This window comes from Amphiprion ocellaris, chromosome 23 (genome assembly GCF_022539595.1).
Source record: "Amphiprion ocellaris isolate individual 3 ecotype Okinawa chromosome 23, ASM2253959v1, whole genome shotgun sequence".
Taxonomy (NCBI): domain Eukaryota; kingdom Metazoa; phylum Chordata; class Actinopteri; family Pomacentridae; genus Amphiprion; species Amphiprion ocellaris.
This window is the reverse complement of record NC_072788.1, coordinates 18,760,303-18,785,326: the sequence shown is the minus strand read 5'-3', so window position 1 is coordinate 18,785,326 and position 25,024 is coordinate 18,760,303. Positions and strand designations below refer to the sequence as shown.

General features: G+C 40.0%; 1 protein-coding gene across 2 annotated transcripts in view; it reads left to right on the top strand.

The window, feature by feature from the left end:
- focad (focadhesin) overlaps window positions 1-25,024 on the top strand; it is a 114,043-nt gene that overhangs the window by 55,174 nt on the left and 33,845 nt on the right. For both annotated transcript variants that reach the window (XM_023263741.3, XM_035945182.2), the window contains exons 19-37: window positions 6-147; window positions 420-608; window positions 1,249-1,370; window positions 1,471-1,563; window positions 2,026-2,105; window positions 12,595-12,636; window positions 12,774-12,882; window positions 13,062-13,178; window positions 14,765-15,003; window positions 15,082-15,171; window positions 17,931-18,078; window positions 19,802-19,921; window positions 20,366-20,488; window positions 20,655-20,732; window positions 22,067-22,138; window positions 23,654-23,756; window positions 24,067-24,147; window positions 24,247-24,375; window positions 24,459-24,574. In XM_023263741.3, coding sequence (XP_023119509.2) covers window positions 6-147; window positions 420-608; window positions 1,249-1,370; window positions 1,471-1,563; window positions 2,026-2,105; window positions 12,595-12,636; window positions 12,774-12,882; window positions 13,062-13,178; window positions 14,765-15,003; window positions 15,082-15,171; window positions 17,931-18,078; window positions 19,802-19,921; window positions 20,366-20,488; window positions 20,655-20,732; window positions 22,067-22,138; window positions 23,654-23,756; window positions 24,067-24,147; window positions 24,247-24,375; window positions 24,459-24,574 — 2,193 coding nt within the window. The remainder of the gene's footprint in view (window positions 1-5; window positions 148-419; window positions 609-1,248; window positions 1,371-1,470; window positions 1,564-2,025; window positions 2,106-12,594; window positions 12,637-12,773; window positions 12,883-13,061; window positions 13,179-14,764; window positions 15,004-15,081; window positions 15,172-17,930; window positions 18,079-19,801; window positions 19,922-20,365; window positions 20,489-20,654; window positions 20,733-22,066; window positions 22,139-23,653; window positions 23,757-24,066; window positions 24,148-24,246; window positions 24,376-24,458; window positions 24,575-25,024) is intronic.

Genomic DNA, 25,024 nt, shown 5'->3' with positions numbered 1-25,024 from the left:
CATAGGCCAGACCAGCTACAAAGATCCCTGAAAATGAGGAGGATGATGAACAGAGTAAGGAGAAAGAGGAAGAGGAGACAGATCTCTCCATCCCAGGCTCGTCTTATGTAAAGCTGATAGCTCTAACCTCCCCATCTGCTCTACAAGGTAAATTACACTTGCGCTGTCATCAAAACTCATGGGTTATGCACTCTCGTTTCCTCTGCAATTGGCACATCTGGGTACCTTCTGGGAAAACAGCAACAAATATCCTCGCAGTTTGTACCTGAGTTAAGTTCCCAGCTGCGATGCTTCCAGCTGGGCCAGAAGACCACACAAAAACTATCGGGAACATTAATGGTGCAAACCAGACAAGCCTTACTAATCTTTGTAGTGTCTCCATGCAACAGCTCATCATAATACTTTTTACTTTACTGCAGCCTTGGAGCTCTTCCTGACATCACTGGTGAAGCAGGAGATGAAACAGATGCCGCGCGGAGTATATTTCTCTGCCCTGAGAGGAGGTGGCCTGCGTTCAGACCATGGAAAAACGGTGGCAGGAGTCCCATCGTTCATGCTCAAGACCTACGAGAAGAACAAGCAGCCTGGGTTGAAGCCTGGACTAGCAGGTAATTAACACCCCCTTTGTTTAGGTTGTCTCAGCAATGTTGATTCACCTCTGTGGTTATATGAGAAGTTAGTTCGGCAAAATGTTCGTACCTGTGTAGTCCTGCTGATCCTTCTGAACTGTAAATCTTTTGATTTTACCCAAATCATCTCAAAAGAAGACATGATGAATAAACAGTAGTCAGAAGCTTTGTTTTAGAGGTACTCTGCCTGCGTAAATTTCAGTTATCTCTACTGGTAACAAGCTGTGCAGATAGTTTCAACTGGGATTTATTTTATGTAATAGGATCACAAAGAGTGGGAGGAGGTGGTGGGCCTCCATCAACCGAGTAAAACTGACCATATTCCATCCAGATAGAATGGAATTAATTTAACAGTGGCTGTAGGCTCACTGATTGCAAGGCTGGCAGTCCAAGCCCTTCTGCATGCCAAAGTGTTCTTGGGCAAGACACTGAACCCCAAATTGCTCCCAATGGGAGGCAGCACCTTGCATTGCAGCGTAGGTGAATGCAAAACACATTGTAAAGCGCTCTGAGTGCCAGTAAGGTAGAAATACGCTATATAAGTGCAGACCATATACCATTTACCAGTTGAAGTTGGCAGCTTCAACATAGCACACCTATCTTCTCTTCGGTCTTGTAGCTGGACTTCTGCTCTGTTACGAACTGCCTGTGCAGACGGACCGCGAAGGCAGACCGATCGATCGCTTCCTCGTCAGTCGTAGCCGCAGCTACCAGCAGACCCTTACAGCCCTCATTCATGAAGTATGTCTCAGCCTATTCTTCCCCTGCTTCTCTTACTGCTCTTTGGTGTAGGAACAGTTGAAAAAGTAACTCTTAAGTTCTTTTTCTTTTTGGTATATAGGTGAACATTCAGCCCTCAGAGTGGCATCGTGCTCTCCTCCTGCCCCATGCCTGGCGGGGTTTCATGAGTCGAGCTTTCCACGCTGTCCTCCAGGTATGTGCTTCTGGCGAGTGATAGATTGATTATTGAAGACGTAATTAATACTACATGCTGTTCTAGAAATTTCAGCTCAATTAAATGATTTCAATTGAATGAAATATTTTCATTTTGCTTTAGACTTCGTTAGTTGTAACCGTGTAATGTCGAGATACAAAATACTACATTCTGACAGCTTGAAAACTATTAGGAAACATTATGGGTTGTATTTAATCTTGTAATTCCTTGCATCCTAATGCTATATCCTGCAACTCTTCATTAAATCTGCTTTACATGGTTATTTGTTTTTTTTTCTGTGTAATAGTCTGTCTGTAATCAAAAGGTTTGCCATTGTACTGGCCTCCAAAACACAGACTTCACAAACCCTAAGCTGTGTCTCATTCTTTAAGTTTGATAAAATGAACTGAATGTTCTACATGGTGTACTGCAGTTAACTCTGTGGGTCTGATCTGTGTTTAGGGTCGACGGGCTGATTTGGAAATGCAACAGAAACATGGCAAAGAGAACCCACAGGAGCTACAGTGCTGTGTCTGGCTGTGGTGAGAATCACTTACTACAATGCCTGTCCAAAAAAAAAGTTGCATACTCTAATATTTCATTGAACCACCTTTAGCTCTGAGAATGACACACATTCACCATGGCATTGTTTCGATAAGCTTCTGCAATGTCACAGTATTTATTTCTGTCCTGAGATGCATTAATTTTCTACCAAGTTCTTATATTGATGATGGGAGAGTTGGACCGCTGTGCAGTCTTCTCCAGCATATCCTAAAGATTCTCAACGGGGCTGAGGTCTGGACTCTGTGGAGGCCAATCCACATGTGAAAATGATGTCTCATGCTCCCTGAACCACTCATTCACAATGTGAGCCCCATGAATCCTGACATTGTCATTATGGAACATGCTCATGCCATCAGGGAAGAAAAACTCCATTGATGGAATAACCTGGTCATTCAGTATACAGTATTCAGGTACTCAGCTGACCTCATTCTTTGGGCACAAAACGTTGCTGAACCTGACCAACCCCAGATCATAACCCTGACCCCCACAGGCTTGTAGAGGCACTAGGCATTGATGAGTGCATCACTTCATCCACCTCTCTTCTGTAGCATAACCACTGAAGCAATTATGTTTGCACTCGTTAATAAAGGGGCACCATCCTCAGTTTGTCTGAGGAAATTATTAATTTATTATTAAATAAATTTGATCAGTCTGATATCTGAAAGTCTAGAATTCTGATTAAATTGAGTTCAGTTCCCACACAAAGAAATGCATGAGACCGTGAATTTGTCTAAATGAAAAACATTTAACTATTCTACCAAGAATGTATATAGCTCCAGGTGAGCTATATACAGTAAGAAATATGCTGTGTGTGTGTGTGTGTGTGTGTGTGTGTGTGTGTGTGTGTGTGTGTGTGTGTGTGTGTGTGTGCGTGCGTGCGTGGGTATGTGTTGAATGTGGGGAATCAGTTTCAAAGAAGAGGTTATGGTGAAAGAGGATAGTGAGCGGACGATCTAACACAGTGAATCGGAAATTTGGGTTACGAACGATTCGCTGAAGAGTGACTAAATTTAAATCATGAAGTTATTAATGACATCAACCCAAATCAGGAACAGAAAGAGGTTGGCGTTTCCTACTTTTTGTAGCGCTGTTTTGAAGTCTCCGTTTGGCCGGAACATAGTAGAAAGCCGGTGACGTCCTCACGAGGCCTCGAGCTGTCTGTCTCCAGTGTCGTGTGGTCGCTAGGGAACGAGTTCTGCCATCAGAGCTTTTTAGCACAGTCAGAGGTCTGCCAGCAGACGTCTGAGGTGTAGGCACGCAGGTGATGAGTTAAGCCGGTGTTCAGCGCTCTGTCTGCGCGTCTTCCAGGGTTGATGAAAAATAACTTGTTTAACAGTGGCTCTCGTTCTGTTTTCAGTTGCCGTTAGCCGAGTACAAAAATAAGGGTGAAATTTGAGAGCTGAGACACGGTGAAATTTAGAAAAAGGAAAAAAAATTGATTTCAATTATTTCTTATTGAAACACAAATTAAAAATATAAGCTCAGGCTTGTAATGAAGGTGAGCAGTGTCTAAAATATGTTGCAAAATGAAGAGGCGACAAAAATGAGCTCAAGAAAAGAACGCAGAGACAAAGTAAAATTTCAGAGAACGAAAAGTTTAAAGAAAACATGCGTGTCTAAAAAAAAGAAGGCATCAGAGTGGCTGCATAGAAGAAACATTCAGGAGGAGGTGAAGAAGTTAAGAGAGCAAGACAATGGCGTTGTCAGCCTTTTATGTCCTCTGAGTTGTCTATCAGGGAGGAGGGAGAGTTTCACGTGACTTTTAGTAATCTGATTACTGTTTCTTTGTTCCCCAGACAGAGGACAACTGCATTTGGCAAATCGAATCAAAATATGTGATATTATACACGCAAACACGATCTGTCCGTCTCTCACCATGATCCATCAATAGAACATAAGCAAAAATCGAGATTATACATTTTACCAAATCCGTGAGTTACCTTATGCATTCAAACTATATATCAAATGTACTTTAGATATTAAAAATATATGTTACTGTGAGGATATGTGTTACATTTCATGTGTACGGTTATGAATGATACCAACTTCACATTTTACACTCTTAATTGAAGATGATATAATGGTTAATATGGGTTTTGTCCCGACGTTGTTGCGTCCTCCAATGTCGCTGGGTGGCACTGTGGGTCCATGCAAGAAATATGATTATTTCATTAAAATCTTAATTTTGTCCCCATATCACCTACAGATGTGAATTTTGGATATGTGATAAAGGAACTCCTTACTGTGATTTTGGTATGCATGAAAACACAAAACAGATAGAGGAAACAGTTATTTGAGTCCATGTATGTTTCAGTGTAAAACTGTGACAACCTCAAACCAGGCTTTTCACAGGTATGTGGCAAAGTTTATAGCTGTCTTATCAGATGTCCTCCCTGCAGAGGAGGCTGGAACTGACATTCCTAAGGAAAAAAAGGGGGTTGAACATGAAAAACGTGTTGATCGAGAACATTCACAGCTGTATGAGAGTCATTGTGTCCTTTTAACTTTGTTCCTCTATAATGTTAATGTCCTGGGAAGCTTCACCCTCCGCAGGAGGTCTGAGATTCACACTTAGGCATCAAGAGAAACAAATATTGCAGGCTTCTCCAGAGAACTGTGGATGGTGAAAGTAAATTACAGCGGTCCTGCCGTAATTCACCTCTGACACTTATGGAGTTTCTTTCCTGGGAAAGAGAAGTTTTCTGGTTCTGTCTGCTTTCCAAGATGGCAGTTTTATGTGGGCTCTAAGTCTACAACCTAAAAAAAAAAAGATTCAGTATCTTGTTTGGCCTCTTCCCGTGGCATTCCAAGTAAGCCAAGCCGTGTCCACTACACTTCTTACCCTGATGCTTCGGAACAGGGTAAATCTGGACTCATCAGACCACATGACCTTCTTTCAGTGCTCCAGAGTCCAATCTTCATTCTACCTAGCAGAATGAAGCCTTTTTTTCTGATTAGCCTCACTGATCAAGTGGGTTTACTTAGGGGTACACAGCTGTTTAGTCCCAATCCCTTGAGTTCCCTTTGCATTGTGCGCGTGGAAATGCTCTTACTAAGAAATGAGAAGCTCCTCACTGCATCAGCTAGGGTTAAATAAGCTGTTGTCTGCTGAAACATATTCATCACTGAAGTAATTATCCAATGAAAGGCTCTTACATATTTGCTTAGTTAAATCCAGGTGGCAACTTTTTTTTTGGACAGACAGTGTATTTACATGATATATTTACAGTTTACTAATATCTGGCCTTCTGCGCTCATGATTACATTCAGTTTGCTCATTTATTTAAGTCTAGCAAAAAATTAACGGGAATGTGTGCTATGTGCTGACTTATCAGATGGGAATAAAATAACATAAAACTAGGAAATATTTTTTACAAGCAAAGTAACAACCTCATGAATAGCTGAGCTGAGTAGTAATATTCTTGTAGGCAAGAAAGGCCCATCCCACCCCTTTCTTTTCTTAATTGCAGAGTTCCATATTCAATCCTGCCCCTTTTCCCCTGCCATAGATACTTTGAAATTGCCCTGTCCCATTCTTGAAATTGATTGTGTGGCATTTAGACTGGCAGGCACTGAAATAGGTAAAGCATTCTTGGAAGCATATTCATTCTAATTGACTCAATCCTGGAATATAAATTGAGAAAGGGAATAACATTCCATCTTTGTATATCTGACGTTATCTTTGAGATTAGAGGTCCATAGTTAACATTGAACATTCTTGATGTCCTTAGGTAGCACAGCTCCCAAATATTTGATGTACTTTGCATCCCAGTTCTATGTATATAAATTCCTAATCTCATTTGGTGGGTCATAGTTAAGTGGCAACACTTGAGTTTTATTAATATTAATTTTGTACCCTGAAAGTAAACCATATTCCTTGAGCATTTTCATAACTTTAGGGAGTGTCAATGTGGGTTGTGTTAAACTTATTAATAGATCATCAGCAAATAAGGCAACCTTTTGCTCCCCAGATGTCATTGTTACAGATTTTATATCAGGTCTCTGTTTGATCCACTGACTCAGGGGTTCTATAAACAGGGCAAAGAGGAGTGGCGAGGCACAACATCCCTGTCTTTTTCCTCTTTCCAGAGTAAAGGAGTTACTTAAGTCCCCATTAATTTTTATTTTGGCAGTTGGTTTATCATATAAAGCCGCAAATATGTCAATTATAGTTGTGTGAAGCCCAAATTTTGATAATACTTTGTATAAAAATGACCATCTCACGGAATCGAAAGTTTTCTCTACATCCACAATTATTATAAAGGTCTCCGGCTTTTGTTGTGTAGCTTCTCTCATAACATGCTGTCACGGGGGCCGGGCAGATGAGAACCCAGAGGGGAGGCACACAGACCAGACAGAGTCAGGTTAACTTAACCAATAAAAACTTCTTTAATAAAGCAAATGTATCAACATAAAGTGAAACCCAACCAAACTCAATTCACACAAGCCAAGATTAAACTACAAACTAATAATCCGAGTAATTAAACCAATGAATCGGGTCGAAGTTGGAACTAAGGGTGGTCAGCAATAAAGGGAACAAAACGGCTGACTTACAAACACCTAAATCAAACGTCGGGGTGGGCAGGCACCGGTTCCAGTGGTCTATGAGACACACGCCGGCACTGCCAATCGGGCAGCGTCCAAATCACCCGGCAGGTCGGCCAGGTGAAACAGCGGGGGAGTCTCTCCCAGGGACGGAGGAGGCGACCGAGTTCCTACTAACGGCTGGGTCGGCAGGACAGAGGCTGTCAGGCAGCACAGCCAACAGAAACTGCCAGCCGAGTAGACAAGGCTCAAACACGACTCACTCAGAGAGTGTACAAAGAAGTGTACAAAAAGACCAGAGCAACCTGTCCCCGTAGTAGACGCTAGAATCTGGCAGGGAGGTGAAGGGCGAGCCCGGCTTTATCCCTGGCTGATGGCAGATCTTGATCCAGCTGTGCTCTCTCTGCAGCTGGAGCCCATGAGCCCTGATGACTGATGCAGTCAGAGGCACAGCACAGAAGGGGGCGGGGCCAAGAGTGAGAGCAGGAGACAGGAGAGAGAAAGCAAGAGAGAGATGTCAGGAGGGAAGAGAGGAGAGAAGATGAGGAGGTGAGAAGTGAGGAGAAAAGGAGGGGGAGAGAGAGGAGAAGAAAGACAGGGAACCAGGGCGAGACTGTGACACATGCAGTGTTTTCCTAATGTTGTCTTGGGTCTGTCTGTGTCTTATGAAGCCTGTCTGGTCTTTATGTACCAGTTCTGGTAGGAGTGATTCCAGTCTTTTTGACAACATAGAAGTGAACAGTTTGTAGTCAATATTTAGAACACTTACAAGACGATAATTCCCACACTCCAATTTATCTTTCTTTGGGAATAACAGAAATTATTGCCTCTCTCCATGAGGGGGGAATTAATTTCTTTTCCAGCACCCAATTGAATGCTTTTAATAGTGTTAGAACTAATTGATCTTGCATTATTTTGTGCCATTCTGAGGTGAAACCATCTGTTCCGAGGACTTTCCCCCTTTTAGCCTCCCAATTGCTGATTGTAATTCTTTTGTTATTTTAGAAAACTGTTTTTGATTTCGTTCATTTGTGACCTTTGGTAGATGTATTGAAGAGAGGAAGGTGTCAATCTGATGTTCATTGTTCAATTGTGGTTTGGAATACAATGTTTTATAATATTTTTCAAACCTTTGTTGAATTTTCTCTAGGTTAGTTTCTATTGAATTTATTGTACAGTTTCTTACTTTGTGTATCGTTCTCTCTGTTTGTTGTCTCCGTAGTTTAAATGACAAAATAATTAATGATTTCCCCCCAATCTCATAGTACTGTTGCTTTATAAAGAGCTTTTTTTTGTATATCCTGTGTATTTATTTCATCTATTTCTTTTTTCAACTGTGTAATTTTGAGTTTGGTGTCATCCTTTAGAGTTCCTGAGTGTTCTTTTTGAAATTTGTTTAATTCGCTTTCTAAATGTTTGTCTTTGTTGTCGAGTTTTCTTTTCGTTGGAGGAGACTGCAGTTATTTTACCTCTAATCACAGCTTTAAGTGCGACCCAGAGTATTGGTGGCATTACCTCTTCATTGTCGTTATGTTCCAAATACCATTTCATTTCAATTTTCAGTTTTTCTTTAATTGCTGGGTCATTTAGAATGTTTGTATTCAACCTCCAGAGGGCGGACCTAATCTTGTTGTTAAGGTTTGATGAGAGGTAGACGGGACTATGATCTGAGAAAGTGCTAGGGCCAATTTTAGTATCCTATACTTTCTGGAGATCAGTTTTAAACATAAAAAAATAGTCTATCTGGGAAAAGACATTGTGGGCAGATGAATACTCTGTATAATCTTGACAAGATGGGTTTATATCCCTCCACACATCTGCAATTCCTATTTCATTCATCAAATTGTTAAATCTTTTACTAATATTTTTTGCGTCAGATTTTCCATTTGAAGAGTCCATTCTCGATTTTAATCGAATATTGAAATCACCACCACATATTAAGGTCCCTTCACTTTTTGTAGTTATTAATTCGAATATGTTCTTATGAAAGGACCAGTCACTACCAGGAGGGGCATACACATTAAAGAAGCTCATCATAGAACCCTGTATTTTACCTGCAATTATAATGCGTTTGCCTTCCTTGTCTTTATATTCAGATATGTCTTCATAGTGTACAGCACTTGGATATCAAAATTGCCACTCCTGTCTGCCTCTCTGATCTATGAGAAGAAAAGTAAACATGTCTGAATCCCAATTTATTCATTTTAGCACGTTCAGAGTCATCAAGATGTGATTCTTGTAGGAATGCTACTTGGATTTTATCCTTCCTTAGTTTTGACAGAATTTTCCACCTCTTAATTGGATTGAGTATGCCATTTATATTGAGCGAGACGACTTTTAAAAGTCTATTTTGCATCTAAGTGACTCTCCTCTCAATAACCCTCATTGGCCTGGCAAGCTCCCCCCTCCCCACAAGAACCAACAAGGAGTGAACAAATATATAATGAACGAACATCACGCTAATAACTTCAAAACTTAACATCAACAGTCTGTGCGACTCCCAATGAAGGGGTCAATCAGCTTGACCCTATCGAGCCTTGCTGGAGGAGCTCTAAGGGGAAAGCCCTCCTCCTTAGTCCAGTGAAAGGGGCCCCTTCTGGCGACGGCAGCACGATGACAAAGTGAACCCGAAAGGAATCCTCTTATTGTCTCTTAAGTGTCTAGCAACTCACCCATCTTCATGTTGATTCAGCTGGGTCTCAAAGAGGGGTGGCATAGACAATATTAACGTCAGTCATTACATTTCACAGCAAAAAAAAAGTATAGCCAGTGGTGTGTAGCCCCTTAATCTGCAGAAGGTGCCGGTGAAGTTCTCCTAAAGGCTCGAAGCTTCTTCTTGTAGCTCGTGTCTCGTCCGGTGTTGAATGCGCTCTTTGTAGCTCGCCTTTCTATTTTCCTCCAGCTGTTGTAGCTGCTCTATCAGTGTCTCTGGAGGTTTGATGATCTTCACGGAGTAACCTCTTCTTGACAGGTCCTCAGTTGCCTCCTCTACTGTGTCATAGACTTTGGTTTAATCCTTGTGTCTCACACGCAGCCTGGCCGGGAAGAGAGTCTGGAATTGTACTTTGTTTTCCTTCAGGACTTTGCGAACCTCCGCATATTCTCTTCTCTTTTTGAGGATAAGTGGTGGGTAGTCGTGCTCTAGATTTATTTTGTTTTCATTCCAGTTGATTCCTTTCCCGTGCCATGCTTTGCGCAGTATTGTCGCATTCCTTTTGAAGCTTAGAAGCGTAACTATTATGGAGCGAGGCAGCACATCGTCTGGAGGTCGCGGTCCCGCTGAGCGGTGAGCTCTTTTAATCTGTGTGTCCGGCGTATCATCAGTTCACCAGTGACCCTTTCCTAGGAGATTTTCCATGAACTCAGTCATTGCCGTTGAGTCCTTCTCAGACCCCTCCGGCACCCCGTAGATTCGTATATTTTCTCGTCTGGAGCGACTCTCCAAGTTCATTAGGTCACGACATTTTCTGTGTTTTGAATCCTCTCCACTGCTTTCACAATTCACCCTTCCACTTCGTCCAGTCTGGTATTCACTTTTAAAAATTCTTCATTAATTGCCCCTAATTGTTCTTTATTTTCTTGGCAAAAACCTTGTAACTCTCAGAGGATGACTTCCAGTTCAACCATTTCTTCTCGGGGGGCTTTGGTTTTCTATCTCGTTTGTTGCTAGTTAGCTTTAGCCGCTAATCGTTTGTGTCACTGCGCCTCTAATCTCTTGCTCACCTCTGCTGGTTTGTACTAGTGGTGTGCGATACTGCAAGATTTGGTATCGATTCGATACCAAGTAAATACAGAGCCAGTATCACCAATATCAATACAGATACCGATACTCCACTAATTTTTTTGCACAGTTACTTTTGTAATGTTAAATATGATCTTTTAATCCACCCCTGGTTATTGTTAGTTCTTCGCACCCACCTGGTCCGACCTGGTTACAGGTGAAACACCTCACGAGCTGAACATTTGCTTATTGACAGACATTTACCGATGTTCCCTGAACGCCTCACAGCGCATACTGCGGTAGATGCTAGTGGTGTGCGATACTGCAAGATTTGGTATCGATTCGATACCAAGTAAATACAGAGCCAGTATCGCCAATATCAATACAGATACCGATACTCCACTAATTTTTTTGCAACGTTACTTTTGTAATGTTAAATATGATCTTTTAATCCACCCCTGGTTATTGTTAGCTCTTCGCACCCACCTGGTCCGACCTGGTTACAGGTGAAACACCTCACGAGCTGAACATTTGCTTATCGATAGACATTTACCGATGTTCCCTGAACGCCTCACAGCGCATACTGCGGTAGATGCTAGTGGTGTGCGATACTGCAAGATTTGGTATCGATTCGATACCAAGTAAATACAGAGCCAGTATCGCCAATATCAATACAGATACCAATACTCCACTAATTTTTTTTGCACAGTTACTTTTGTAATGTTAAATATGATCTTTTAATCCACCCCTGGTTATTGTTAGTTCTTCGCACCCACCTGGTCCGACCTGGTTACAGGTGAAACACCTCACGAGCTGAACATTTGCTTATTGACAGACATTTACCGATGTTCCCTGAACGCTTCACAGCGCAGACTGCGGTAGATGCTAGTGGTGTGCGATACTGCAAGATTTGGTATTGATTCGATTCCAAGTAAATACAGAACCAGTATCGCCGATATCAATACCGATACCGATACTTCCAGAGTAATTTTTTTAGTAGTACAGCTTTCAGCTAATTTTGTTTGCACAGTTGCTTTTGTATTGTTAAATATGATCTTTTAATCCCCCCCTGGTTATTGTCAGTTCTTCGCACCCACCTGGTCCCACCTGGTTACAGGTGAAACATCTCACGAGCTGAACATTAGCTTATTGACAGACATTTACCGATCTTCCCTGAACGCCTCACAGTGCAGACTGTGGTAGATGCTGCTCAGTGGCTGGGTGATGAGACAGGTGTGAGAGCAAAATTTACTTTGAAAAGAATGAGATAAAGTGTCCTCCTTTCAAAGTAGTCCAAGATGAAAGTGATTGATTTTATCCACGTGTTGTTTTCTATGAACGGAGAAAACAGCCCACGTAAGTGCGCTATGTCTTTTAAGAGTGCAGCACATTTTTAAATTTTAAAGGCCGCAGTCCATTGTTTTCTTATAGTGGTTAGAAGCTAAAAATCATGATTGTGATTAATGGTTATTTAATTTTGTAGCCCTGCTACAGCACTAGTCTTTGTAATTGTCTCACTGGTTCAGTATCTTCCTACCTGCAGTCTGATCATCAGCTGGATCTCAGTCGGACTTCTCCCCTTCTGCCTCCTCTTTCCTCAGTGTTGGTTGAGGAACGTACAATAGCTAAACAGCTCATTTTACAAATCAGGTAGGAACAGACTGACAGGGCCACGGAAGAAATTAAAGTTATACTTTCCACCACTATGATTTATGATGTAGCTGAGCCTGCTTGCTTGTTTGTCTGGCGCCGCTGAGTCACATGACGGTACAACATCCAATCACAAGAGGAGGATTAGCTGCTGCTCCTCAGATTGAGGACGTCTGACAGCCAGGTCGCCCGTTTTGAAGCTGCATCATTGCAGACATACAGGACAGAAACTGAAACTAAAGTATCGATGTCATTACACTGGTATCATTCAATATCAATACCAACGCTAGTATAAATGTTATCGATATTTGGATCGATCCGCCCACCTCTAGTCTGTACTACTCGCTGTATTGGTAGACTACAAGTCCCCTTTCCTAACGCCATTTATCTCATGTATTTCTTCAGTTTGTATCACGGTATTTCTCTAAATATTTCGGTTCTGTCGGGAGCTCTCTCACCGTGCGGCCATTCTCAACGATGTTACAACCGGAAGCCTCATCCTTTCTTGTTCATCTTTATTTGTCTCTCTTTTTTCTTCTCATCCATCTCAGGGCCAGAGATCAACTGGTAGATGTCATTAAAGCTGCTACTAAGTGAGTCCCCTGTTTATGATTGCTGCAGTTTAGATTCATAGGAAACAAAATTGCTGAGATCTGTAACGTACAACCTGACAAATAAAGTTAAACTAGAATCCTTGTCTTACTGCTGGATGGTTCTGTGTGGTTTTCAGGGACAGTCCTGTTGTTCAGGGGAACTCCATCCTGGCTCTGAGTGGCCTTGCTGCTGTTCTTGCCAAGTATGAGAGCAACCTGCCTGCTGATAGTAAAGGCAGCCTCGGGGTAGGATATCTTGCACAACATGACATATTATACAACATTTCTGCCATTGCATAAGCTGAAAAATCTGGTTTTCTTCAAATGTAGAAACATCTTAACCTTGTAGCCCTTATAATAATTGACAACCTGATTATAAAATGCAGACAGCACTACAAAAATGATTTACCAACTTGTCATTGTAGGCTGGACCAGAGTTTGTGCCCACTGCCAGCTGGTTGGCAATGGTCCTCGACACCCTGCTCAGCATCATCAGCAGCAGCTACAAGGCCAACGGACAAGTTTTGCCATGGTTCCTGCATGTAGGTTTTATCTGAGTGTCTGACCGATGGCTGTTTCAACATCCTTGTTCAGTGAGAGTTACTCAATACACTCCTATTTTCATAACTCCACCTTTCTAGCTATATGCATGTAAACACGACTAAAAATCTGTTTTCTTGTGTTTTGCTTGATTGTTTTAATCGAGTATAGAATACTGCAAAATGACAGTGACTAAGAATTAATACTGCACCTCACTGCATCCTGTGTAGTAACAGACACAATACTGAATCTGCAACTTTACTAACATGCTGCTCCTTTGTACACTTAGTGTTAACATGTTTTAAAGATTCCACTCTTTAGATGTTTTTTTTTATTTTATTTATGGGCATTTTAATTTAATATTTAGAGAGTGAATTTAGAAAGAGAGTTGGGTAGGACATTGACTTTTGTAAAGTAAGTAAGACAGACATGTAGCCAATAGGAAAATTTGCATTACAAAACACCCGTTCAAACTAACATAAATCATACAAGAATCTCATTACAAAAAGCAGGACAGTGATATGTAGCTGGACTCTTAGATGTTTTAGAAGGAGATCGAGACAGAAAAAACAAAATTACTGCAGAGAGATTTTTTGTGTTCAGTATCTGGCATCTTTAATATCATCTCTCTTTACTGAAGATTTCTCATTGTCCTGCTTTCTGTAATTTGATTGATGTTTAGTGTTTGTTTTGTTTTTGCAAGCTCCTTTTGGATACAAGTGCTCCCAGTGGAATGTGGGCTTTCTAGGTTTTGGGTTGCGTTATTGCTCAGCTGTAATCTGTTGCAACACTGTTGCTACATTGTACAGTAAGGAAAGGAAACATCCATACAAAGCATGAATGAACACTTGAAATACAGGGCTCTGTTACTTTAAATTTTAGTTTTTGCTCATTTAGGCTGTTAGCATTCACCTGTACAAACTGAACTTGACCACTCTGATTCATTAGCTCTATTGTCTTTTTTCCACTAAAATGCTCAGTTAACAGTTTTAAATTTCTTTCACCTGCACCTCCTCCTTCTGCCTCATGAAACTCCATGATCTATGAATATACTAATATTTTTCCATTTTAAAAGTTTAACTTGTAGACACAAGGAGGTCAAACCTGTCTGCTGCCTCTATATTTTGCATCACTGCAGTTTTTTATTTGACTGAGTATTGAGACTGCAAATGTAAATGAACAAAGACACAGTTCACCTGAATAGTACTGGGTTGTTTTGATGTGCATTGCCTGCTTCTATGAAGAAATTGGTTTTTAAAGATAGTGTTTCTCCGCTGATGATGTTCTGGGCCAAAGTTTCTGGTTAATGTTCTTACTCTACTTTCTGTAGTTGTGTATTCAAAATTTTCATGCTGTTTTATTGATGCTTTGTTCAGCTGTTCACTGTTCACTGCTGTTTTCACTTTGAATAGTAAACTGTTTAGGTTTGGGATTTGTTTAAATTCTGTCTGGATTATAAAAAGCCAAAAGCTGGTCATATCACAGTACAGATCAAAGCACAATACAGCTTTATCCCCCCCTCACCTACGGAGCTGAGTGTGGACAGGTCCTATCACCAACATGACATTGTCCTCCTCCTCCCCCTAAGCGCTCCTACTCGGGTGAGAACACAGCAAGTGCTATAGCTCGCTCCTGTGCCAGCCTGGCCTTGTCCCTGCTGGTGCCAGTGCTAGTGGCGTGGCAGAGGGATGGTCTCGTCGAAGTCCTGTCAGCGCTGCAGGCCGGCCTGCCGGGCTCCCCCTCTGCAGATGACTCCCAAGCTGTCCAGTTCCACTCTGGCCTTGCACTCGGCATGGTGCTGTCCAGCCTGCACCACCAACGCCTTAGGTACAGGAGCTATATGAGGAGAATACTGGTTTAAACACGCATAGTGACCTTTGCTGACTGTTTGTCTCTTTTATGCAGTGACGTCTCTACTCAGACGGACAACGATCTCCTCCTCAGCTCTCTGGACACTCTGGAAAGTTGCTCCTTTAACCCCAACTTGGAATACAAGTCAGTGCTATGTGTACAGATATACAGTAGAGGAGTGGGCACAGCAGGACTGTAAAACCATAATGTTGTTCAGCACATAGCTGTGATTTATTAGGTATAAAGAATCAATTTTTGAAAAAATATATATTCTAGGCATCATTTTTACATTATCTTCACATATACTACTTGCATATAACATGATTTCTTTTGAGTCCTTTATACAGCACATTTGTGTATATAGATACACTTGCATGTATACTACCGATCAAGAGTTTGGACACACCTTCTCATTTAATATTTTTTCTTTATTTTTGTATGTAGTAAACAAAAAAGTGTGAAATAAATCAGAACATGTTTATTATTTTAGATTCTTCAAAATAGTCACCCTTTGTTTTGATTACTGCTTTCCAAACTCTTGGCATTCTCTCGATGAGGTTCATGAGGTAGTCTGGCTTTTGACTGGTAGTGTATAAACATCAGAATTTTTGCCCCACAGCGAGCATGGCAGCTGTTTAAACCTGTTTTGACCTGAACAAATGAATTTAGTTCTTTTTAGAGTCACATTTTCAGACACTTGTGTTACTATTGGTGACAATCGCTCTGCAGATGAAGATGTACCTAAAGCTTCTGCTAATGAGTTATTTGCCATTCACAAATCTTATAAAATAATATTATAACCAGGGCATTAAATTGACAAAGCCATGTAGTCATCTATTGGCACAGCAGTCAAAATGTAGTATTTGTTAATACTACACTCTGAAAAAATTATGATCAGATTTTAATATCTGGCTTCATCTGCCTTTTACCAGCGAAGGTATTTAATAGTGTCAGAAAAACAACCCATGCAGCTGCTGTTTCCTCTAGAAATCACCAAAATGTCACTAATGGTCACCCAGTCCAGGACTTAAGTTAAACCAGCTGCACAGCAGCCTCATTATTCAAAGCAAGAAAACTGGTATTTATTAAAGCTATACATGCACAACAGATATGTCATGGACAAAATTCTTGGCACCCCTGGAATTTTTCCAGAAAGTACACAATTTCTCCCAGAAATTGTTGCAATTACAAATGTTTTTGGTATACACATGTTTATTTCCTTGATATGCATTGGGAAAACACAAAAAAGCAGAAAAAAAGCTAAAATTTATATAATTTTACACACAGCTCAAAAAATGGGCTGGGCAAAATTGTTGGCACCCTTTTAAAACTGTGAGTAAATCATTTTATTTCAGCATGTGATGCTCATTTCAACTCACCTGTGGCAAGTAACAGGTGCTGGCAATATAGAAATCACACCTGAAGCCTGTTAGAATGTGTGTCACACCAAGCATGGAGGAGAGAAAGAAGAGCCAAGAAGTGTCTGAGGACTTAAGCAAAATTGTGGAAAAATATGAACAATCTCAAGGTTACAAGACCATCTCCAGAGATCTTGAAGTTCCTTTGTCCACTGTGTGTAATATAATCAAGAAGTTTTTAAATCATGGAATTGTGGCTAATCTCCCTGGATGGGGACAGAAGAGAAAAACTGATAAAAGAATGCAACACAGGATAGTTTGAGTGGTGGATAAACATCCTCAGTCAGCTTCCACACAAATTCAGGCTGTCCTGCAGACTCAGGGTGCAAAAGTGTCAGCTTGGACCATACCTGGTTATCTGAATGGGAAGAAGTGCTATGGCGGGAGACTGAGGACAACCCTACTGCTGACAAAGAGACACAAAAAAGCCAAACTGGAGTTTGCAAAAATGTGCCTGAGTAAGCTTCAACCCTTCTGGGAGAACGTTTTGTTGACAGATGAGACTAAAGTAGACCTTTTTGGAAAAGCACGTCATTCTACAGAAAACAGAATGAGGCCTACAAAGAAAAGAACACAGTACCTACAGTCAAACATGGTTGAAGTTCAAAGATGTTTTGGGGTTGTTTTGCTGCCTCTGGCACTGGGTGCCTTGAAGGTGTGCAAGGAATCATGAAATCTGGAGACTATCAAAATATTTTGGGCCACAGTGTAAGGCCTAGTGTCAGAAAGCTGGGTCTGCGTCAGAGGTCATGGGTGTTCCAGCAGGACAATGACCCAAAACCTACCTCAAATAGCACCAAGAAATGGTTGGAGACAAAGCGCTGGAGAGTTCTGAAGTGGCCAGCAATGAGTCCGGATCTCAATCCCATTGAACACCTATGGAGAAATCTCAGAATTGCTGTTACAAAAAGGCACCCTTCAAATCTGAGAGACCTGGAGCAGTTTGCAAAAGAAGAGTGGTCCAGAATTCCATTTGAGAGGTGTAAGAAGCTTGTTGATGGTTATAGGAAGCAATTGGTTTCAGTTATTTCTTCCAAAAGGTGTGCAACCAGATATTGAGTTGAGGGTGTCAACAATTTTGTCCGGCCTATTTTTTAAGTTTTATGTAAAATTATGTCAATTTTGGCTTTTTTTCTTCTGCTTTTTTGTGTTTTTCCAATGTACATCAAGGAAATAAATGTGTATACCAAAAACATTTGCAATTGCAACAATTTCTGGGAGAAATGGTGTATTTTTTGGAAAAATTCCAGGGGTGCCAATACTTTCGTCCATGACTGTACATATACTTGAGCACTTGCAAATAAATTTGTGCATAGAAACCAGAATACTGAATCCGATTAGTCATAGGCCTTTAAGTCTTTGAGAGGTTCTCATAATTCAATATATGCGCATTAAAAATAGGTTGTGTGAGGATTGTAGCTTTGATTGCAATTTTTTAAAATTTTGTTCTCTCTGATCCTTTCTCATTCTTTTTTGTCTCTTCAGTACTGGCTGTATGTTGGGTCTGGGTCTGGTGCTCGCAGCCCTCTGCAGTAGTGGACAGATGGATCAACACGTCCACGTCAGCCAAACCCTTGACAAACTACTGGTCAACCTGCAGGACAGCAGTGGGTACGGACGCATGCTGCAGGAGGTACAACAGTCCTGCACAACACGTAAACCACTTTCAGACTTGCATGCTGAATGCAACTGACCATGTTGTTTTCATATATGCATAAGAGCCCTGCTCACTTGTCTGTACAAGGTGTATTTGCAGTCTTATTAGGTCAGACTTGGTAACATTTTCCTATTACTTTCAACACAGCACCAATCTGAATGGAAGAGAGATTTGCACATTTATGCACGTTGAACAACAGTAACTTCATTAATCACTTTTGATTATACATTATTCCCCACACTGTACTTTTTCACATCAGACAGGTAAGCAGTCACACAAATAGTCACTGTTTATAAGCTGCTGTTAAATCATTTGTGACATAGCGGATTTAGATCTAGTCTCTTATTTACTGCTGCATTATTATCCACACTTGATGTACTGTCCAAGCACACATTTATGCAAAATGAAGCCTGGTGGAACATTACTGTAGAAGTGACACTATCTGAATGATAGAAAGGGGTCACTGGACTACTGTGGCTACTCTTGGTTACCCTTTAAAGTTCCAAGTTCGCTGCAAGTCAGGGTTTTAGCAGTGTAATTATTTTCACCATTTAAGTACATTATCAACAAAGCAATTTATGAGGTCATCTTGTGGTAATATTTTGGGAAGGTTTCTTGAAATTTGAATCTAGATTTAACAGATATTATAATGCCAATATTTTGTATTCTAGTACATTGTATATCCCAAAGTGAAGCTGTGTTTAATTCAATAACCCACAGTAACACACAAGCAAAATAGAGGCAGATAATTAGCTGTAAGAAAACAAAAGATGTAGGCACACATTATACATAATTTTATCTGCATTAAGAACCAGTTAATGCTTTTTAAGGGCTGTTTTTAAGTCTGCAAAGCAGTGTTGACAGGATTTAACAGCAGAATGTACAGTATCCACCCTACTGTACAAAATTCTGTCTTCAGCATAAAGATGTACATTGCAACCAGATACGGAGTAGATAATGTCGTCTGTGAAAACAGTGAACAGAACAGGCTACGGGTTTGAGCATCATGAGAAATCTTGTGCAACTTTCACAAATTAAGATTTTGTATTTCCAATAGTCACACACTGCTGTCTTTACAGGAGGTAACTCAGAAACTATTTAAAAACATTTTCCTAATTCCAATACCTTTTTAAAAGCAAGGCATGATTGACTGTGCCTTTGAAAGATCAGTGAAAAGAGCTGCATAATGTTTTATTTTGTTATTTAAAACAAGAGTGGCTGCTGTAACAGTGCTGTGCTTTTTATAAAACTTCTCCTATTGCTACCTAAAAAACGGAGATTTTCATTCCTTTGCTGTGAGCTATTTTTAATCTTCAAGTGGGTTTTCTTACAGCTAATTATCTGCCTCTGTTTTGCTTGTGTGTTACTGTGGGTTATTGAATTAAACACAGCTTCACTTTGGGATATACAATGTACTAGAATACAAAATATTGGCATTATACTATCTGTTAAGGCTTTAAGGTTGTAACATTGTGATCACTAGGCATCCTTCATCTTTTGTCTGGGTGACTTAAACATTTTGTATGAGTAGAAAAAGGTAATTCTGGAAAACTTGATGAATCACTAACCCTGCAGGGAGAAGAGCATTTTGTATAGCCAAAAGTTTGATATATATAATAAAAGTATTTAAAAAATACAATTTATCCAACACTGTATCATTTTGTAATTGTGGAATTGCTTTTTTTGGTGGCCTGTGCAGGTTCTGGCATACTCTGTGGCATGTGTGGGCGTCTCGGCTTTCAGTGGAGGTCTTATTGATGCTGCCAAGGCTGAGGAAGTGATGAACATTTTGCGCAGCCTGACAGAGGAGAGCCAACAGGTCAGAAGGAGGGACTGTTGGTGTCGGTGTGGTTGTTTTGCAGTGATGAGAGGTGGTGGCATCTGCATAATGCATGCTTTGACTGATCAACTGGCTGCTTGTGTTTCACACAGCAGCCTTTTAGAAATTGTTTTAGTCTTTCCTGCCATGACTTTATACAGATGTTACCTTTGCTTTAGCTCTATGACTTTTTGCTGTCAAAGAAACCCTATGTACAGACTGTGAAAATAAGTCATTTGAAAAATGACATTGGACTGGTGACACTAAATTGAGCTCATCAAATCTTTGCAACCTCTGAGTGAAGAACACAAGTGTGGTTACAGACTCCAACAGAAAAAAAATTTACCACAGCAAGCTGACAAAAGGGTGGAAAGCAAGTAAGTATTTAGAATGCCTCAAAAATATACTTATTACAGATCTTAAGTAATGTCTTCCTGTTTCCAGACCCCAGGCTTCTCCCTGGCTCTCGGGTTGCTAGTTCACGGCTTGGCAATGTCCGGCCACGGTAAAGCAGGAGACATCCACCCTCGACTGCTGGCAGCTTGGATCAAGATCTTACTGGCTGAGGTATGACAAATGCATGAATTATTTATATAAGTCAACCCATTTTCTCAGTGTAAATCATAAAAGGTGCTGCTGGCTATGAAGAATCACAGTTCATACAATTGTTTTATTTTCAAATCAATTTGCAAACAGCAGTAATTTCATCAGAAGTCTGGTCTTTGCATTTCAGGGTTGTCCTACTATGCAGCGGCTGGCTGCTGTCAATGGTTTGGTGGCTTTAGTGGGCTCAGAGAGTTACCTCTTCCAGGTAAGAAGTTCACCCACACGTGTCTGAGACCAGAGCCTGTATTTATTTCAATTCTCTTTTTATTGAAAGAAGTTACATTTTAATAACATCTCAAAAAATTGACAGATATGCACAAAATCTATACATCCAGAGAGTAGATGTAAAAAGCAACAACATTACAACATTTACAGCAGCTCATTATTGGCTTGGCGTACAGGATTTCAAAGTAAAGAATCAATGAATAAATCGATAAATAAACACAAAAAACATTTCCTTTAGTTAAATAATTTTTAGTCCATATTCATGCAGTCATTCCACCAAAATCAGGTCTCAAAAGCCTCACATATCTCAGCCATCCCTCCCAGTGCTGCACAAAGGAATCCATCTTCAGGTTTACAGTAAAAGTTATTCTTTCCATCCTATAAATTCCCATGGTTATGTCTATCCAGTTGTTTGTTGTCAGTTCTTCTTGTATCAACCATCGCTTTGTTATGGCTTTTTTCCCTGCAGCTAGTAATATACTGAGCAAGTATTTATGTTTTTGACCTCTGAAGAAATGTATCCCAAATATATGGTTTTAAAATCAAAAGGTAAATAAGTATTAAGAATCATTTGTGTGGCTTTATGTAGCCTGTATTTATTTCAACGACTAAAGATTATATTTCTTGGAATTTTGCCTCTTTTGCAGGAACGACTCACCAATGTGGTATCCACCCTAACCACTTAGCCATCAGACTTTTATAGAATTGTGAAAAGTAAAAATTTGAGGCTTCAGTGAAAGATCAAAAGAAAAGTCCTGCCGTTTTACAGACTTTACTAATTTTAGAATCACACTATCAAAACAGTCAGACTTCTTACTTCTTATTTAACTTACAATGTTAGAGAGCAACATAAATAAACATTTTTCTCTGTGATAATAATTTTAATGACAGTAGTTGTTTGACTTCATTACTTCTGTTTGAACATTTAATAGGATGCTACACCATTTTTTCTTCACTTTATCCTACAATTAGTCAAGCTGCAATCAAACAGCATGACTCATCTGCCATCTAACCACAGAATGTCTCACAGCATCTTTATTTAAAGGACCACTTTTGTTCCAGGCAATTTTCTGGAAACTTTTCTCATATTTATGAAAACAAAATGGCATTTAGATGTAAATTTCTAGGATATTTTTCTAACAAAGTTGAGATCTGGTGAGGAGGATGGCACACTTGGAAAAATGTGTTTTTGTTCTTACTCAGCCAACAGATGTTTTACTATGAAGCTTTTACATTGGATACTTTTTATTTGTTATTCTGCATGTTTATGCAATAGACAATAATCTGTTCTAATCAAGTTTTGTCTGATTGCAGCTAAAGACTGAGTTGGAGCTTCCCTCCCAGCAGCAGAGCAGACTGAATGAGGTTATTCGTGCCATCACACAGGTAAGAGTTGAGTTGTTGTTGTCATTATTATTTTAAAGTGCCCACAATACGCACATGTAAAGTTTTATAATTTTATTTTTCAGGTTTACTAAAATGTGTTTAAATGTTTTACAGTTCAGTTCAGTACAGTACAGTTTGCTACAGTACATTGCAGCTGGCCCAACTGAAGTGAGCCATCATTGTGGGGTTGCTGCGATTACTCTGTATAAGCGATGACATTAATGTTGAAAATGTGTCAACATCAATATTTTTAATTGACGCATGTTTTTTTGTCAGAAGAAATGCTTTTCTTCAGAGATCATCTGCACTCATCGCTACAGTTTTAGACAGCAGCAGCACAGTCAGACACAGCTAAATGTGAAAGTTTGTAAAGATCCAAGGCTGCAACCGTATGGGGAATATTTTATATGATCACAAAATGAAAAGGTGATTTGTACACTTTTTAATGGCAAACCACATCAGCAAAGCACAATGCATGAGCACCTGAAGAGAAATACACAGGAGCTATTTGTCATGGAGGAGTGTTACCTTTGTATACAGCTGGATTTCCAATAAAGCTGTTCTCATTTACATATTTTTCTGTTTCTGTTGTTAGACCACAATACAATAGATGTTAACAACTACTCACTTCTAAATTGCTGCTCTGCACCACCAAAATCCTGATATAATCCATTATAATCTCTGCGTCGTCTGACAGACTCACCATACACAGAGGTTAAGACAACTTGACATTATTAACATATAACTTCAAGCTACAACCAAAATTCTAGAGGAACTGAAAGAAGAAAAGAAATTGCTTTAGTTGCTCCATGCTTGTAAAACACCCATCACATCAGTGTTGTGCTTTGTTTAATATGCACACTAAACATTTTCACTTTGTTAATGGGTTTAATAGAAACTTAGATTTCTTTCCTACTATTTCTGCTTAAAGATTAACCCTCTTTTTTTATTTATTTTTAATGAGGTTGGAGTTAACCCTACAGTCTTGAACTTTATTATGTAAACCATTACATTTCATACTGTGCTGCTTTATACAGAGGCATACTGTTTTTCAAAATAAAATGAACTGAAATGCTTTTTTGGAGGAAAATTAGCTGTTCAGATAAATTGGTAAAATAGTTTATGGCAATCAATAGAAAAATACTAGTTTGTACCAGTTCTACAACATTAGTTACATACTGCCAGATCTCTGATTATAGGCAGAGTCATAACACAGCTATGTAACGCACTGAGGGAAAGGGGAAACCTGAAAAACATCCCATGGGCTCTATAATATTCACTCTTGTCTGCTTTTTAGAAAACTGAGTGAAGATTGTAGGTTACTTTACTGGTATTACAGCTATTTAGGATGTGCAATCAGCTGTTGCCCTTGTTCTTTCCGCTTGCATACAAGCTATTTTGAAATCTAACAGACGATGCTTGCGAAGTACATTCAAACTGTTCTTTTTTTTGTTAGTAGTCACATTGTGTCCTTTGCTCTTTGTGTGCTCTAAGCTATTTTGATTTCTTTTGCAGATCATAACATTCTCAGGAACCATTGGTTTGCAGTCCAACAGTGCCTGTTTAGTGGGCCATTTGCATTTGGCCCACATGTCCACCAGTCACAGTCACACAGCAGGTAACAATGGATGTATGTCCTGACATTGGAAATGAATTCAAGCTAATCGGGGGACTCCCAGGTGGTGATGGATCGGAATCTAAACATCTGAAGTGAATACAGCTTTTGCACAGCAGTGTGTGTATAGGGTGGAAGATGATTAGCAAAGCTTGAGCAACACACTAAGAAACATGCTCTTTGTGGTCTTCTCACACATAAGAAGTCAGTTCAGTCCTTTAAAATGTACTTCATTTACAACTGACTGAAATCTAATTATCAGCTGCTGTTTGGTGTGATATGGTTTGCTCTTTTTCTCCTTTCATCTCCTCAGTCCCTCAGGATTTTAGTTACCTCTCAGAGAAAAGTTTTATCAGATCCATCACTGACTTCATCATAGAGGCCGGACAAAAAGGTTAGTTGACTTTAAAAACTTGTTTGAGAGAGCACAGTTTACATATCTGGCTTTTTAAAGCACAGTATAGTACAACCTCTTCTGTCTCTGTCCACCCAGGTTCAGAGTTCTCCCATCCAGCTCTGGTTAAGACTGCTCTGACTCCTTTGGCATCAGTTGGAGCCAGTTTCCAGTATCCACCGATCAACTGGAGCGCCGTCCTGTCTCCTCTGATGAGACTGAGCTTCGGTAAGAGTTCTGACACGTTTGTCTCTTTCTGTTGTCAGCAGAGTCAAAGCACCATGTTCAGTCTGTGTTTTTATCTTTGAAAGGAGAGGATGTGCAGCATCAGTGTGTGGTGCTGGCAGTATCTCAAGCTCAGTCTTCCCAGAGTGCTTCTGTCTTTCTGGGTTCCTGGCTGTCACCACCCCTTGTGCACACCCTCAGTGTAAGTTCCTCATAAACAGGGCTGGGTATCAGTACTTTAATATTAGCAAAAAATATGTCTTACTAGCATATCCAAAACTGTCATCATATTCTTTGTCAGATTACTAGGCTTGTTTACTGTTTCTTGGTTGAAAGTTTTTTTTAAAAAGATCAATCTTTCAAGTTAAAAGTTTCTATAAGCATTTTCATGAATGTTCTTACAATTTGACAGGATTTTTCCAAATTGCTTTCAAACTTCTTAAGGTTCGTTGTCTGTGTTGCTGAAGTGAAGCATGAATACACTTTGTGCTACCTTCAAACTACAAAATAAAATAGCCTAAAAAACATTCAGCTTTGAGACCAAACTTGAGCGCAGTTATGACCATTGAGTTTTATCCTGTGTACTATCGTAACAATTGATGCTGCATATGAAACGTTATGAGGCAATAGTGTTCCTTAGCTCACAACAAGG